Raw genomic sequence first — 14,225 nt, forward strand, 5'->3', positions numbered from 1 at the left:
GGTAATAAGGGCTCTGATCAGAGAGCTGTTATAATTGCACTTAGAAGCTAACCCCCCATCTGTCTGAACAGTATTCATTCCAGAGGTACTTTAGAAATTATAAAGCATTCTCAGTTCTTTCCCTGGGACCACTCCTTCAGTACATCTCCAAGAGTAAATTTGCATCTCTCAAGTCCATAGCAACAGCAAGAATGAAGATGTACCTAAATTTACAGCCTAAGAGGCAGAGTGATCTAATGGGGAAAAAGGCCTGCCAGGAGCTAAAAAACCTAGGTCTATCTGGTTTGACTAAGGATGAGTTAGTTAACCTTGGCCAAGTCACTTTCCATCCCTGCATCTCATTCTCTGCACTTAGGAAATGGGAATAGCAATCCTCGATCTATTGACCTATCTGGTACAATGTTGAGGAAAAGGAAAGAATCCATTTGGACCAAAATAGGAACAACGGGGAAGCTAAGGAGCAGAATGAGTCCCGTGAGAAGACATGGTTTCAAAGTCCCTCCAGGCTATGGCTTTGTTGATCCCAAACCTGGGCAAGGAAAGTCTGGGCAAGGAAAAAGTTGGAAGGGACTTCAGATTTGTTTAAACTGAACAGCAGCCTGCTGCCTCCAGCCCTCAGGAGAAACCTAGAAGCATAAACACCTTAGTGGGGACCGTGGAAAGGGAGATGAGGTCATAACAGAGACATTGCTATGGAGTTAACTGTGTTCCCTCATCTGTTGAAGCCCTAATCCCCCAGTGTGGCTCTATTTGCGATAAGGTCTATTAAGAGGTAATTAAGGTTAAATGAGGTCATAGGGTGGGGTCCTGATCCCATAGGATTAGTGTCCTTATAAGAAAAAACACCCAAGAGCCTTCTCTCTCCCCCTCCCCTCCCCTCTCTCTCCTCTCTCTCTCCCGCCACCCCCAACTCCCGCCCCACCCCTGTGAGGACACAGCAAGAAGGCAGCTGTCTGAGAACCAGGAAGAGAGCTCTCATCTGGAACCAAACTGGGTAGCGCCTTGATCTCGGACTTCACAGCCTCCAGAACTGGAAGAGCACAAATATCTGTTGTTTAAGCTACCCCGTCTATGCTATTTTGCTATGCAGCCCTAGCAAACTAATACAGATGTAATGATTAGTGGTCCAGGGGCAATTCTCTTCAAGTACTCACTCCAGCTGCTGGACTCTGGCCATCCCGGATCCACAGATAGGACACAATTCCTTGGTCATCAGTAGACCTTGAACCATCCAAAGTAATGGAGTTATTGGGAAGCACAAGAACATGTCTGCCACCAGCCTGGGCTCTGGGAGGACTATTATTTTCTAAGTCAAATATAGCAGAAATGAAAGCAAAGAAATTGATTTAAAACACTTGTGATAGAAGTGTATCACAAACTATCCATGACTATTCCATCTTGCAGATATGTGGATTTAAAATATCCAAAAAGCATAATTTCCTGCCCCAAATACCCATTAGATAACATACAGACTTTCTTAAAGTTCTTTTTGCACTTAGCTAGTTGTAATTTGGCAGCCTATACAGTGGACAGTTTTCTATTATCATTACAGTTTTTTCTCTTTTTAGAAAAGAGAAATCATGATCTTACTTATGTTCGGGGTCCGGAAAATGATAATATTTTGGTTTAGAATATGCTATGGAGTATTTTGTACTGGTCCACACTATCTGGTCACAGAAATATTTTTGTTTCTAATAGTGCCAAATCTTGCTTGTCTAAGTAAATTGAAGAGGGAGGATTCAAGGCAGTGGGGAGAATCTGGCACTGAGGAGGCTTAATTCCATTGTCGATACAGGGAAAGGCTAGAAAGAATAGAAATAGACTGGCAGTAAATTGAGTAAGCCCAAAAATCCTTCTATAAAAAACAATCGAGCTTCAAAACTGGAACTTAAGACAACCACCCCCTTTTATGCACATATCCCCATACATATCCCCATACTTTCACTACTATTATATATGGCTGAAAACTTCCATAATAAGACGTTTGAGAAAAACTCCAATCGATGTCACTGTGCTGATAAAATTGTTTCATCCTTTCCCAACTGCCCAGCAAATAAAGTCCAAACGCCTCAGCGTGACACATGACACATACAATACCTCAAGGCTGAGCTTCTGCCTTTGTCTCAGCCACCCTCCCCAGTGAACTGACACTCTTGCTGGTCCATAATACTGGTGAATGGATTTTCCCATCCAGCCATGCTCTTTTACACCTCTGATCTTCAATACATCATAATCATTTACTCATTCACTGAAGTAACCAACATCTTTGATTTGCCATGAGTCTAGCACTGTGCCACATGAAAGAGACAGAAATATCTGAAACAAAGGTCTTCAACCAGCTCACGCTCAAATGGAAAAGAAAAAAGAGACAAGTACATAAAGCAGGATGTCATAAGACCGGACCACACATTTCATATTAAGAAACAACACAGAATTTGAAACCATCTCTGCTCTTAGATTTCCAAGGAAGAGAGAAAGCAAAGCATCATGTGGTCACTAGGACATGGGGCTTTAGTTGCCAGTAGTCATAGAAGGAGAATGAAGCTATTAGGACACACACTCCACAAACAAAAGGAAATGCTGTGCACATGGATGGAAGAAGAGTGACCTTTGCTTGGCCAAGCAGAGTTCGGTATCTGCTATAGCCAATAAGCAAACACTAACGTTTCCAGGTAACCATGGCCTGGCTTAGGGTCTGTGAGACTGAAAAGCAGAAGGGGCCCAACCTCCTCCACTGGCAGGTCCACCTGCCCTCTGCCTTGACTCACCCTTCCTCACGGTCACGCTGAGGGTGGTTGTGCTGCTTAGTCCCTGCTGGTCTTTCACCGCTAAACGGAAGTGGTAGGTACCCACCTGAAGACCGCTTACTGTGGCTATAGCTTTGTCGATGTTTTCCATCTCCACTGCGCTGGGGCCTCTATGAAACAGGACAGTCATTAACAAAAGGCAGGGGGCATGGGATTCTGACGACGGCAGGTATGTTGTTTGTGTCCTTATAAATGCTTCTTTTCACAGCAATAATATATACCATCTAGAGAATTCTAAGATAATTTTGTATTCATTTAGATTCTCTAGTTCTATGTAAGAGTCACAAGTTAAAGCCTATTTCAGACAGAGGCTGCTGGATTCCTGGGCAGAGGATTTTGGAGTCTTTGGTTTTTTAAAATTGAACTGTCAGTGAAATGATCAGAATGGAGCCTTATAAATTATTCCTGTTTCTCCTTTGAATAAAATCAGCTGAAATCCTCAGTTATCTTTTGAGAGAGTGGGGAGGAGGAGAGAGCGAGCCAGGTAATTGATCTGGCTCAAGAGAAATTATTCAGTACAGCGGAGTCGTGAAGATCATGGGCTTTGTAGTCAGGAAGACCCACGATTGAGCCTCAGCTCTTGCTCTTACTATCTGGGCAACCAGAGACCCTGTGACTCACTCATCTCTGCAAGCCTCAGTTTCTTCACCTTTAAAATGGGAATAATATTATCATTTACCTCTTAAGAACTGACCTAGGATTCCATGAGATTAAGCATGTACAGCACAGAAAATGCTGGAGGATAAAGGAATCCCCTTGAACTCTGCACTTCTGTTGTCTACAGTCACTGCACGTGGTTTGAGTGAGTGTAGACTGGCGGGCCTCGTGAGGACCCCACCCAGGTTCCCCTGCACCTCTTCTGTCATGAAGCTCACCTCACACTAAGACAGCCCTGTCCACCTGCCCCAGCTCCACCTCTCTCCACTGTCAAGGAATGTCCATCTTGTCCATCCACACCTGATATAGAATCCAATCAACAGTTCCCTGGCCACTTCTAGAAATGTGCTTAAATACTGACTCCTCAACACTCTCAAGCTGATTGTTTAATGTAGACCCTCCAGAGCAGGGGTAATATTAGCTCTCATCCAGAGAGGGAACCCAGCACTCAGTGGTGAGATGGGCTGACTACCTGACATGCTCCCAGTGGTAGAAAACAATGCCATGGTCATCACTGCTTCTGCTCCCATCCAGGGTGGTGCTTTCCACTGGGAAGACCAGCTCCTGATCCGGGCCGGCGACAGCCATCGGAGGCCTGTTGTCTTCTAGAATTATAGAAACGGTGTGAAGAAATATTATCTCTTTGCATTAAGTCTGCCATCCTCTGATTTCTTGATTCAAGCAAATTACTCATATTCAGCTCAGGCAGCTACTAGAGCATGCCCTGTCCTTTGGGAATCCTGGGGTGAAACACTGCAGTCTCCTAGCTGACCCAGGAGTTAAACATTCTAAGTTTGAGATGGGGGTTACAGGCAGCAAGAAATACTGTTCCCTAATATGTACGTCTTTGGTTTCTTTAAAATACCTTAAAAGTCATGGAGTGGAATTGTAGTTAATTCCCCAATGTCCGGCCACAAGCCATCTGAGTATCAAGCCACACATAATAACTACCAGCCTTTTCAAGGATGCCCTAGAGCTTTGCAGCAGAGTGGGGCACCCAAAGTGACTCTGGAGATAGCTCTCATTTTGTCCCTCATGCCATGGTTTGGAGACACAGATAGGACATAATTCAGAACCACAAAAGCAAATTGCCTTGATATTAAGACTCAGCTCCTGCAGCCCTGATTTCTTGATAGTTCAAAGATTTAGAGAATTTGTACCAAATTTGGCTGGTCTGAAGCCCAGAAGCCCAGATGTCATTTCTGTTTTAATCTCTGGGGCTAAATCCCTTTCCCATCTCACCTACCAGGCTGGACAATCACAGTGACCACAGCTGTGGATTGCTGCCTTGAAGAATCTGTTACCATCAGCTGAAATGTATAATCTCCTTCCTTCATTGCAGACAAATGAAGGTACGGTGTCTCTACTCCCTAAGTAACAGCAAATACAAAAATGAAAAAGAAAAAATAATATTAAAGAAGCACAAGTAATTAGCGTGACATAATGAAAAACTAGTGATTTTACTAAATGTGGAGATCCTGCTTTAAAAAAAAAAGTGCATGCCCCAGGAAAATGGGATCTAAAGTCCATTGTATATCCTCAGATGCTATTGAAAGAATATAAATTAATATGGACTTTTTGGAAGCCAATCTGGCAGCATCCATTCAAATGTTAAAAGAACATGCTCTTCAACCCAGCATTTCTACTGAGTACCTACACTAGAGAAACGCCCACATGTGTAATTATGGAGACTCGCCCATAGGTGCTGACTGAGGCACTGCCTATGACACCAATAAAAAAATGGAAACAATCTGAACAATCATCAACAGGGGAATGGCCAAACCCACCACGATACACTGTGGGATGCTAGTTGAAAAAAAAGAAGTTTAAAAGAATAAAGTAGATTTATAAAGAATAAAGTGGAAAGATGTCAAAGACATATTACGAAGCAAAAAAAGAAAGCTGTGAAACAATGGATACAGCATGATAGATATTTGCTACATGCACATATACACGTATGCAAACACATAGAGGAGATTCTGTATGCACACACATTAAACTCATAAAAGTAATTATCTTGAGTAAAGAGACTTGGATGAGGTCAAGGTGTATTTTCACTGTATCAGAATTTGAGTTTGTTTGTTTTTAACCACATGAAGTAATTAATGTATTACTTTTATAATCAAAAATAAATTTTGTGGGCTTCCTTGGTGGCGCAATGGTTAAGAATCCGCCTGCCAATGCAAGGGACACAGGTTCGAGCCCTGGTCTGGGAAGATCGCACATGCCACGGAGCAACTAAGCCCGTGAGCCACAACTACTGAGCCTGAGCTCTAGAGCCCTCATGCCACAACTACTGAGCCCACGTGCCACAACTATTGAAGCCCGCGTGCCTAGAGCCGGTGTTCTGCAACAAGAGAAGCCACCGCAATGAGAAGCCCGCACACCGCAACGAGGAGTAGCCCCCGCTTGCCGCAACTAGAGAAAGCCCGTGCAGCAACAAAGACCCAGTGCAGCCAAAAATAAATAAATAAAATAAATTTAATAAATAAATAAATAAATAAATAAATAAATTTTGTTATTTTTCTCCATTTATTGTTATCTTTTGAGTTGAATTTTTTGCGTGTATTTCTTTTTTAAAATTTTTTACTGAAGTATAGTTGATTTAAAATGTTTCAGGTGTATAGCAAAGTGATTAAGTTATATATATATGTGTATATATATATATATTCTTTTTCAGCTTCTTTTCCATTATAGGTTATTACAAGATATTGAATATAGTTCCCTGTGCTATACAGTAAGTCCTTGCTGTAAAAATAATTTTTTTTTAAATGCTAGGACAACAAAACTATTCAATGAGGCATTTTTTCAATTGAGTATATAGTAGCTAGCTACTTCTTGCCTACAGGTTAATACCCTTTCATTTTGTTGCTGCTGTGTTGTTGGTAATATTTCCAGTTATTGCCTATGTTTGAAGTTCATGGCAACCTGAAAAGGATTTTTAACTTTAAGTCCTATTATAATTTATTTATTTTCACAGATCCCAAGATTGCCTAAAGATAAATGTGTCTTATTTGTTTATTTATTTATTTATTTATGCATGTATGTATGTATGTATGTATGTATGGCTGCATTGGGTCTTCGTTGCTGCGCGCAGGCTTTCTCTAGTTGTGGTGAGTGGGGGCTACTCTTCGTTGCCGTGCACGGGCTTCTCATTGCGGTGGCTTCTCTTGTTGTGGAGCAGGGGCTCTAGGCGCGCAGGCTTCAGTAGTTGTGGCATGCGGGCTCAGTAGTTGTGGCACGTGGGCTCCAGAGTACAGGCTCAGTAGTTGTGACTCACGGGCTTAGTTGCTCCGCGGCATGTGGGATCTTCCTGGACCAGGGCTCGAACCCGTGTCCCCTGCTTTGGCAGGCGGATTCTTAACCACTGTGCCACCAGGGAAGTCCTATGAGTTGTTTAGCTCTGGGCACATACTTCCCAGTAATTAGGGAAAGAAAATTTGGAATATTTTTTAACTGAGAAAATACAAAATATCCATCTTCCTGTTTGTATCCAAACCCCACCAAATGCAAATTCTTAACCTAACAGAAGCAAACATAGCATCTGCCACAACTCTTAGGTAGAGATGAACTCTATACCAAGTGCTCTCCAAGGGTATCTAGAGGACTCGCGGCTCTTTCAAGACCCATGCATCCAACCAGTCATTTTTAATTCATCATAATCACAAAGCACTTTCCAGAAATATCAAAAAGTAAAGTAGGTCAGTCTTCATGGAATGTCTGACTTCACCATAAACACTAATGAGAAATTTGACTTGGACTGGTGAGATGGAGTTTGAAGGAGAAGAGGAAGGTGGTAATGTAAGGTATTATCTTTCTTCCATTAAACTCTTAAATAATAACATAACTTCAAAAATACAAAGCTGGTTAGTTCTGGCCATCACCAGAAGTAGAATAAGCAAACAGCTCACACATACTCACACATACAAATACAGCAACATTTCAAGGTTATTATGACTTTAGACAGATATATTTGCAATCTGAACAAATCAAAAGGTAAATACAAAAGGATCTTAACAAGAGACCACTGGATCCAGAAAAGGTAACATGCAGTTTCTAAAAATAGGAGAAACAAAATAAAAAGGAATTTTCTGATAATGAGGTTTAGATTAGATTATTCCTAAGGTTTATCCTAATACTAAATTAATATTTCTGTAGCAAATATTGGGTCAGACTTTTCCTAAACTAACCTCAAGTTCAAGTCATCCGTATAGGAGCTGCTTAGTTGCTATCCTGGGCTTACATAGAGTAGGTGAAGGAAAGTGACATATATTTGGAAGATTTGTGAGTTTAGCTGTTCTTCTAATAGTTGTAATATATCAGACAACTTTATAAAACATATTTTCTGAGTTTAGCTGCCCCCTTGTACCAATATTTTAGATGATAGATAGATAGAGAGAGAGAGAGATGGATGGATGGATGGATGGATGGATGGATGGATGGATGGATGGACAAATGAACACACAGATAGACAAATAAAAGTCTGAAGGCAGGATGGAGAACTCACCTGCATGGCCACCTCTTTGCTCTCACTCCCGGGCCCCAGGGACCACTCATAGAGGACAATCTGGTGATCATCACTGCTCTGGTTTCCATTCAAAGTGATGGAGTTTTGGGGCAAAGTTATGGTCTGATTTGGTCCCGCATTGGCAACTGGTGGATGGTCCACAGCACTGTTGACTATTAGGGCTGCTGTTGTGGAGCTAATGGCTCCATCTGAGTCTGTAACAGTCAATCTATGCAAAGGAGAGGAAGCTATTACACTGCATGAATATGCCAAATCTCAAGGCAAGTGGTCAGTTTAGTCTGCCTATGGTACATTTCTCAGGACAACTGAGAGCAGGTGTAAATAGAAATTTGAGGATGAAGCTGAGGAGAGAACAGAGACCTGAGGCTATACTTTTTCTTTGTTTCTGTTGACTTACTTTATTTTTAGCTAGTAATATAGTCACATGATAGAGTTTTATTTTATATGGGTTTCTCATTATTCTTTGAGATGCTGGATGAAGAAACCATCCTCAGCCAACACAGAAGCCTTTCTCTACCACCTGAGACTCAAAATGTATCAGCTTTAAGTCCTGCCTTCAGGCCTGAGCATGTAGAGACAGCAAATCACTCCTGAATTTTCAGCTACAAAGTTTTTAATTTTCTCATTCTTTTCTAGAGGACTTAATATTAAGTGTTTTCAGGACACTCCTTGCAAAGCAATTTTAGGATTAAGCACTTTGAAATACAAACGATACTCTGCCTACACAAACAACACAGAGAGCTGCACTGACCCTCCTGTAGTAAACTCATTGGTGACGTGGCAACTGGATCAGTGAAATAAGGTCACTTCATTCTTCTGGGGCCAAGATTTAGTCTGGAGCAGCAATGCCTGTGTAACAGGTGTAAATAGGAATACGAGAATGAAGCTCTGGAAAGAACACAGGCCTTATTTGTAGGTAAGGCACCTGTACAGGGGGCCCCCGTATTCTGGGCCTCTATCCCACATACTCCATACAGCCAGGGTCCAAACTCCAGTTCTCCCTCTGACAGCAAACCAAACACCTAAGGTCCTTCCTCCTCAACCAGGCTGTCAGGACACATTCTGGGCCCCTAAGGGAATTTCTTCCTAGTAAAATGGGGTTAGCAGTAGGCCTGCCTTGGGACTTCCCTGGCGGTCCAGTGGTTAAGACTCCATGCTCCCAATGCAGGGGGCACAGGTTTGATCCCTGGTTGGGGAACTAAAAAAAACAAACAAACAACAACAAAAAAAACCCAAAGTAGGCCTGTCTCAATGAGACGGGTAAAGAGTCATTAAATTAAAATTAATCAAAAGAACCTCATAAAGTGGCATTTCACTGTATATAAATTTTACCCCAATAAATAAGTAAAGTGTTATAGAAAGACTTTTAAAAATAACTTTTCTTAAGTCCCCTTAGACTTTTATGTCATAAAGTTTCCACAAGTTTACCTTAGCAAAACCCTCAGATAAGAAGTAGACAATAATTTGGCAACATGTATCAAACTCCTTAAAAACATACAGGCCTCTGACCCAGAAATTTTACTTGCACTCCAAAATTTAACTATAAGAATGTTCCCCCAAACATTGAATAACGGGGCTAAATTAATTTTCTAAAATGTATCAGCATCAAACATGATGCTGCAGAATATTTAATGACACAGATATCCATAATTAATGGGAATCCAAAATCAGATCCACTCATATATGACAATTTGATATAGAAGAGACGTGGTCTTGCAGATTGGGAAAGGACAGACTAGACAATAAACAGTAATGGGACAATAGGCTGATTATCCATGTGGGAACAAATAAAATTGGATCTAACCATGGTAGACATGCAGTCAATTCTAGATGGATAAAATTTAAACATGAAAGACAAAATTTTTAATTTTAGAAGAAAATATAGAAGGTAGCTTGTAAAACATCTTATACATTTTGATCCAAGTAAGAAAAAAGTTTTAAGTTTATGTGTATAGAAAAAAGACCATAAATATAAGTACTATACTCTTAAGGATGTTTATTCCTAGGTAGTGGAATTATGGGAGGTATTTAATTTCCTTCTTTCTGCTTCTAGATACATTCTGTTTTTTATTTTTATAGCAAACATGCATTATTATTATTATAAGAAGAAAATATCATTTTTTTAAAACACCTGCATTGTTACTTGTCTCTTGAAACCTATATTTCTTCTGGATCAAGCTGTGGTGGCCAGTGTGGTAAACTAAAAATAAATACATGACAAGTTTTTTTTAGTTCCCCAACCAGAGATCAAACTAGTGTAAATACATACTCAGCAAAGAAAATGGCAGATAAGCATATGCAAAGATGCTCCACATCATACAGTATCAGGGAAATGCAAATTAAAACAACAATGAGATACCACTACACATCTATACTATGGCCAAAATCTGAAACTCTGGCAACACCAAATGCTGGTGAGGATGTGGAACAACAGGAACTCTCATTCATTACTGGTGGGAATGCAAAATGGTACAGCCACTTTGGAAGACAGTTTGGCAATTTCTTACAAAACTAAACATACCCTATAAGAGGTGCTGACTTTCAGACAATAAGGTTGCAGCTGGAAGCTACTAGCAGATATTGTTTTGAGAATGACTGGTGGTGTCCTTAGATCCCATACAGTTCAGAACATTCAAGTTCTCAGCAATACACAAACATGTCTGAAATCACATCCACAATGATCACCTAAGTTTTGCCTTGGATAAACAAACAAAAGCTACTCTATTTTGACTTTTAAATGCATTCTCCTCCTCAAGGGCCACACCAAATGTACAATGTATGTTTAGTAAGCCACAAAACAGGTCACCAAAAAAACCCCACAAAACACCAAGCATGCTCTTACCGTACAATCATGCTTCTTGGTATTTACCCAAAGGGGTTGAAAACTTCTGTCCACACAAAAATCTGCACATGAATGTTTATGGCAGCTTTATGGACAATTACCAAAACTTGAAAGCAAGCAAGATGTCCCTCAGTAGGTGAATGAATAAATAAACTGTGGTGCATCCAGACAATGAAATATTACTCACCACTATAAAGAAATGAGCTATCAAGCCATAAAAAGACACGGAAAAATCTTAAATGCATATTACTACATGAAAGAAGCCAATCTGAGAAGGCCACTTACTATATACTTCCAACTGTATGATACTCTGAAAGAGGCAAAACCATGAAGACAGTAAAAAGGTCAGTTGTTACCAGAGGAGGGGGAAAAGGAGAGGGATGACTAGGCAGAGCACAGAGGGTTTTTAAGGCAGTGAAAATACTCTGTATGATACTATAATACTATCATACTCTGTATGGTACTATAATACTATCATACTCTGTATGATACTATAACGATAGGTATCTGTCATGATACATTTGCCCAAACATATAGAATGTACACCAAGAATAAACCCCAAGGTAAACTATAGAGTTTTGGTGGTCATGATGTGTCAATGTAGGTTAATCCTTGGTAAAAAATGAACCATTCTGGTGAGTGATGTTGATAACAGGGAGACTGAGCGTGTGGGGAGCAGGGGACGTATGGGAAATTTCTGTACCTTTCAATTTTATTGTAAACCTAAAACTGCTCTTAAAAACATAAAGTTTAAAAAAAAAACCCACACATGAGCACTGGATGCCCCATGTGGCTATTCACTCTACCCCTACAAGGCCTATAGAGTCCCAGAAATCCACTCAATAATAAAATAAGCTTTCAGAGCTAGGTAAATTTCTTTTTTTTAAAATTGGGATAAAGTATATATAACTTACCATTTTGACCATTTTTAAGTGCACAATTCAGTGGCATTAAGTACATTCACATTATTGTACAACCATTACCACTATCCATCTCCAGAACTTTTTCATCATTCCAAACGGAAACTTTGTACCCATTAAACACTAACTCCCCATTTCTCCCCTACCACCACCCCATGGCAATCACTATTCTGCTTTCTATCTCTATGAATTTGACTACTCTAGGCACCTTAACTAAGTGGAATCATACAATATTTGACCTTTTGTGAGTGGCTTCATTCAGTTAACCAAATGTCTTCAAAGTTCAGCCATGCTGTAGTATGCCTCAGAAGTTCATTTTTTTAAGGCTGAATAATATTTATTTGTATGTACATACCTCATTTTGTTTACTCATTCATCGGTTGATGGACATTTGTGTTGTTCTATTAACATTGGAGTATGCTATAGACTGAATGTTTTCTGTTCCCCCAAAACTCATATGTTGAAACCTAATCCCTAATGCGACTGGTATTTGGAGGTGGGGCCTTCCGCCGGTGATTAGGTCATGAGGGCAGAGGCCAGAGGCCTCCTGAATGGGATTAGTACTCTTACAAAAGAGACCTCAGAGAGCTCCCTTACCCCTTCTGCCATGTGAGGACACAGTGAAAAGATGGCTGTCTATAAACCATGTGAAGAGGACCTTCACCAGACACCAAATCTACCAGCACCTTGATCTTGGACTTCCCAGCTTCCAGAGGTATGAGAAATAAATTTCTGTCATTTAAAAGCCACCCAGTCTATGGTTATTTTTGTTATAGTAGCCTGAATGGACGAAGATAGTATACAAGCATCTATTTGAGTCTCTGCTCTCAGTTCTTTGAGGTATATATCTAAAGTGAGATTGCAGATATGGCAATTCTATGTTTAACTTTTTGAGGAATTGCCAAACTGTTTTCCACAGCAGCTCTACCATTTTCCATCCCTACCAGCAATGCACAAGGATTCCCATTTCTCCACAGCCTCACCAACACTTGTTATTTTCCATTTTTTAAATAATAGCTATCCTAATGGAGTAAACTGCTTCTTAAGCTGAGATTTCCAATAAACCAAAACAGAAGTTTTTACAACATGTGTAAAATCTAAAGCACTTTAGAGCACCTCTGTGGACTTTTTAGTCAAAGATGAATCCAGTCAGATGCCTGAGAGTTTCTTAACCTGGCTAGACTTCTGAGGATTCATAAATACATATGTATGGGCTCCTTCTCTGAAATCATCATATTCTTAAAGCAGTATATGAGGTCTTAAAAATATAATAAGCTAAAATGTATGGGGTACAGCTAAGCAGCACTTAGAGGAAAATTATACCTGTGAAAGATTTATAAGCTTTTAAGGAAGCTCTAATATGAATGAACCAAGATTCTACTCTAAGAAGTTAGAAGAAAAAGAACAAAGTAAATCAAAAGCAAACAGAAGTAAGGAAATAGTAAAGAGCAGAAAAGAACAAATTAGAAAACAGGCAAATATAATTAAAACAGTTCTAGTTAGGGTTCCTTGAGAAGATAAACAAAATTAACAAACCCCTTAATTAGACTTATCAAGAGAAAAAGAACACAAATCACCAATATTGGAAATGAAAAAGAGGTTATCAGTACATATCCTACAGACATGAAAGGATTATATGAAAATACTATGAACAACTTTATGCCAAAAAATATGATAATTTAGAAGGAATGGATGAATTTCTTGAAAAATACAACTTACTAAAAACTGACACAAGAAAAAAACAGATAACACATCATCGTTAATCAACTATACTCCAATATAAAATAAAAATAAAATAAAATAAAAAAGAAGAATTTAAAAAAACCCAGAAAATCTAAATAGGCTTACATCTATTAAAGAAATTGAATTTGTTATCAAAACTTTCCCCAAAAGAAAATTCCAGACCCAGATGATTTTACTGGTGAATTCTATAAAACTTTCAAGGAAGAAATACCACCAGTTGTTCATAAGTATTTCAGAAAATAAAGGAGGATGGATCATTGGTCAACTTGTTTTATTAGGCCAGTATAATCCTCATATCAAAACCTTATGACAATGCAGAGAGACAGAGAGAAAGAGAGAAGAAGGCACAGACCAAATCTTTCATGAAGACAGACATAAAAATCCTGACAAAAATACTATCAAGTTGAATCCCATGCTACATAAAAAGAATATCATGATCAAATAGGGTTTATCCCATGAATGCAAGGTGGATTTAACATTCAAAAATCTCACACAATACATAAAAATAACTCAAAATAGATCACAGATCTAAAAATAAAACCTAGACCTATAAAACTTAGGAAAAAAAACAGGATCTTTGCAATCTTGGGATTAAACAAAGGTTACTTAGATAGAACACAAAAAGCATGAAACAGGGCTTCCCTGGTGGTGCGGTGGTTGAGAGTCCGCCTGCCGATGCAGGGGACACGGGTTCGTGCCCCGGTCCGGGAAGATCCCACATGCCACAG

The 14,225-nt window shown here is 39.6% G+C and overlaps 1 protein-coding gene across 1 annotated transcript in view; it reads right to left on the reverse strand.

Moving 5' to 3' along the window:
* Positions 1–14,225, reverse strand: part of KIAA0319 (KIAA0319 ortholog) — a 70,651-nt gene that overhangs the window by 14,336 nt on the left and 42,090 nt on the right. The window contains exons 11-15 of the mRNA XM_060109353.1: positions 7,972–8,200; positions 4,711–4,834; positions 3,937–4,069; positions 2,769–2,917; positions 1,155–1,306 (exon numbers count right to left, since the gene is read on the reverse strand). Coding sequence (XP_059965336.1) covers positions 1,155–1,306; positions 2,769–2,917; positions 3,937–4,069; positions 4,711–4,834; positions 7,972–8,200 — 787 coding nt within the window. The remainder of the gene's footprint in view (positions 1–1,154; positions 1,307–2,768; positions 2,918–3,936; positions 4,070–4,710; positions 4,835–7,971; positions 8,201–14,225) is intronic.

The sequence above is a fragment of the Mesoplodon densirostris genome, chromosome 10 (assembly GCF_025265405.1).
Source record: "Mesoplodon densirostris isolate mMesDen1 chromosome 10, mMesDen1 primary haplotype, whole genome shotgun sequence".
NCBI lineage: Eukaryota > Metazoa > Chordata > Mammalia > Artiodactyla > Ziphiidae > Mesoplodon > Mesoplodon densirostris.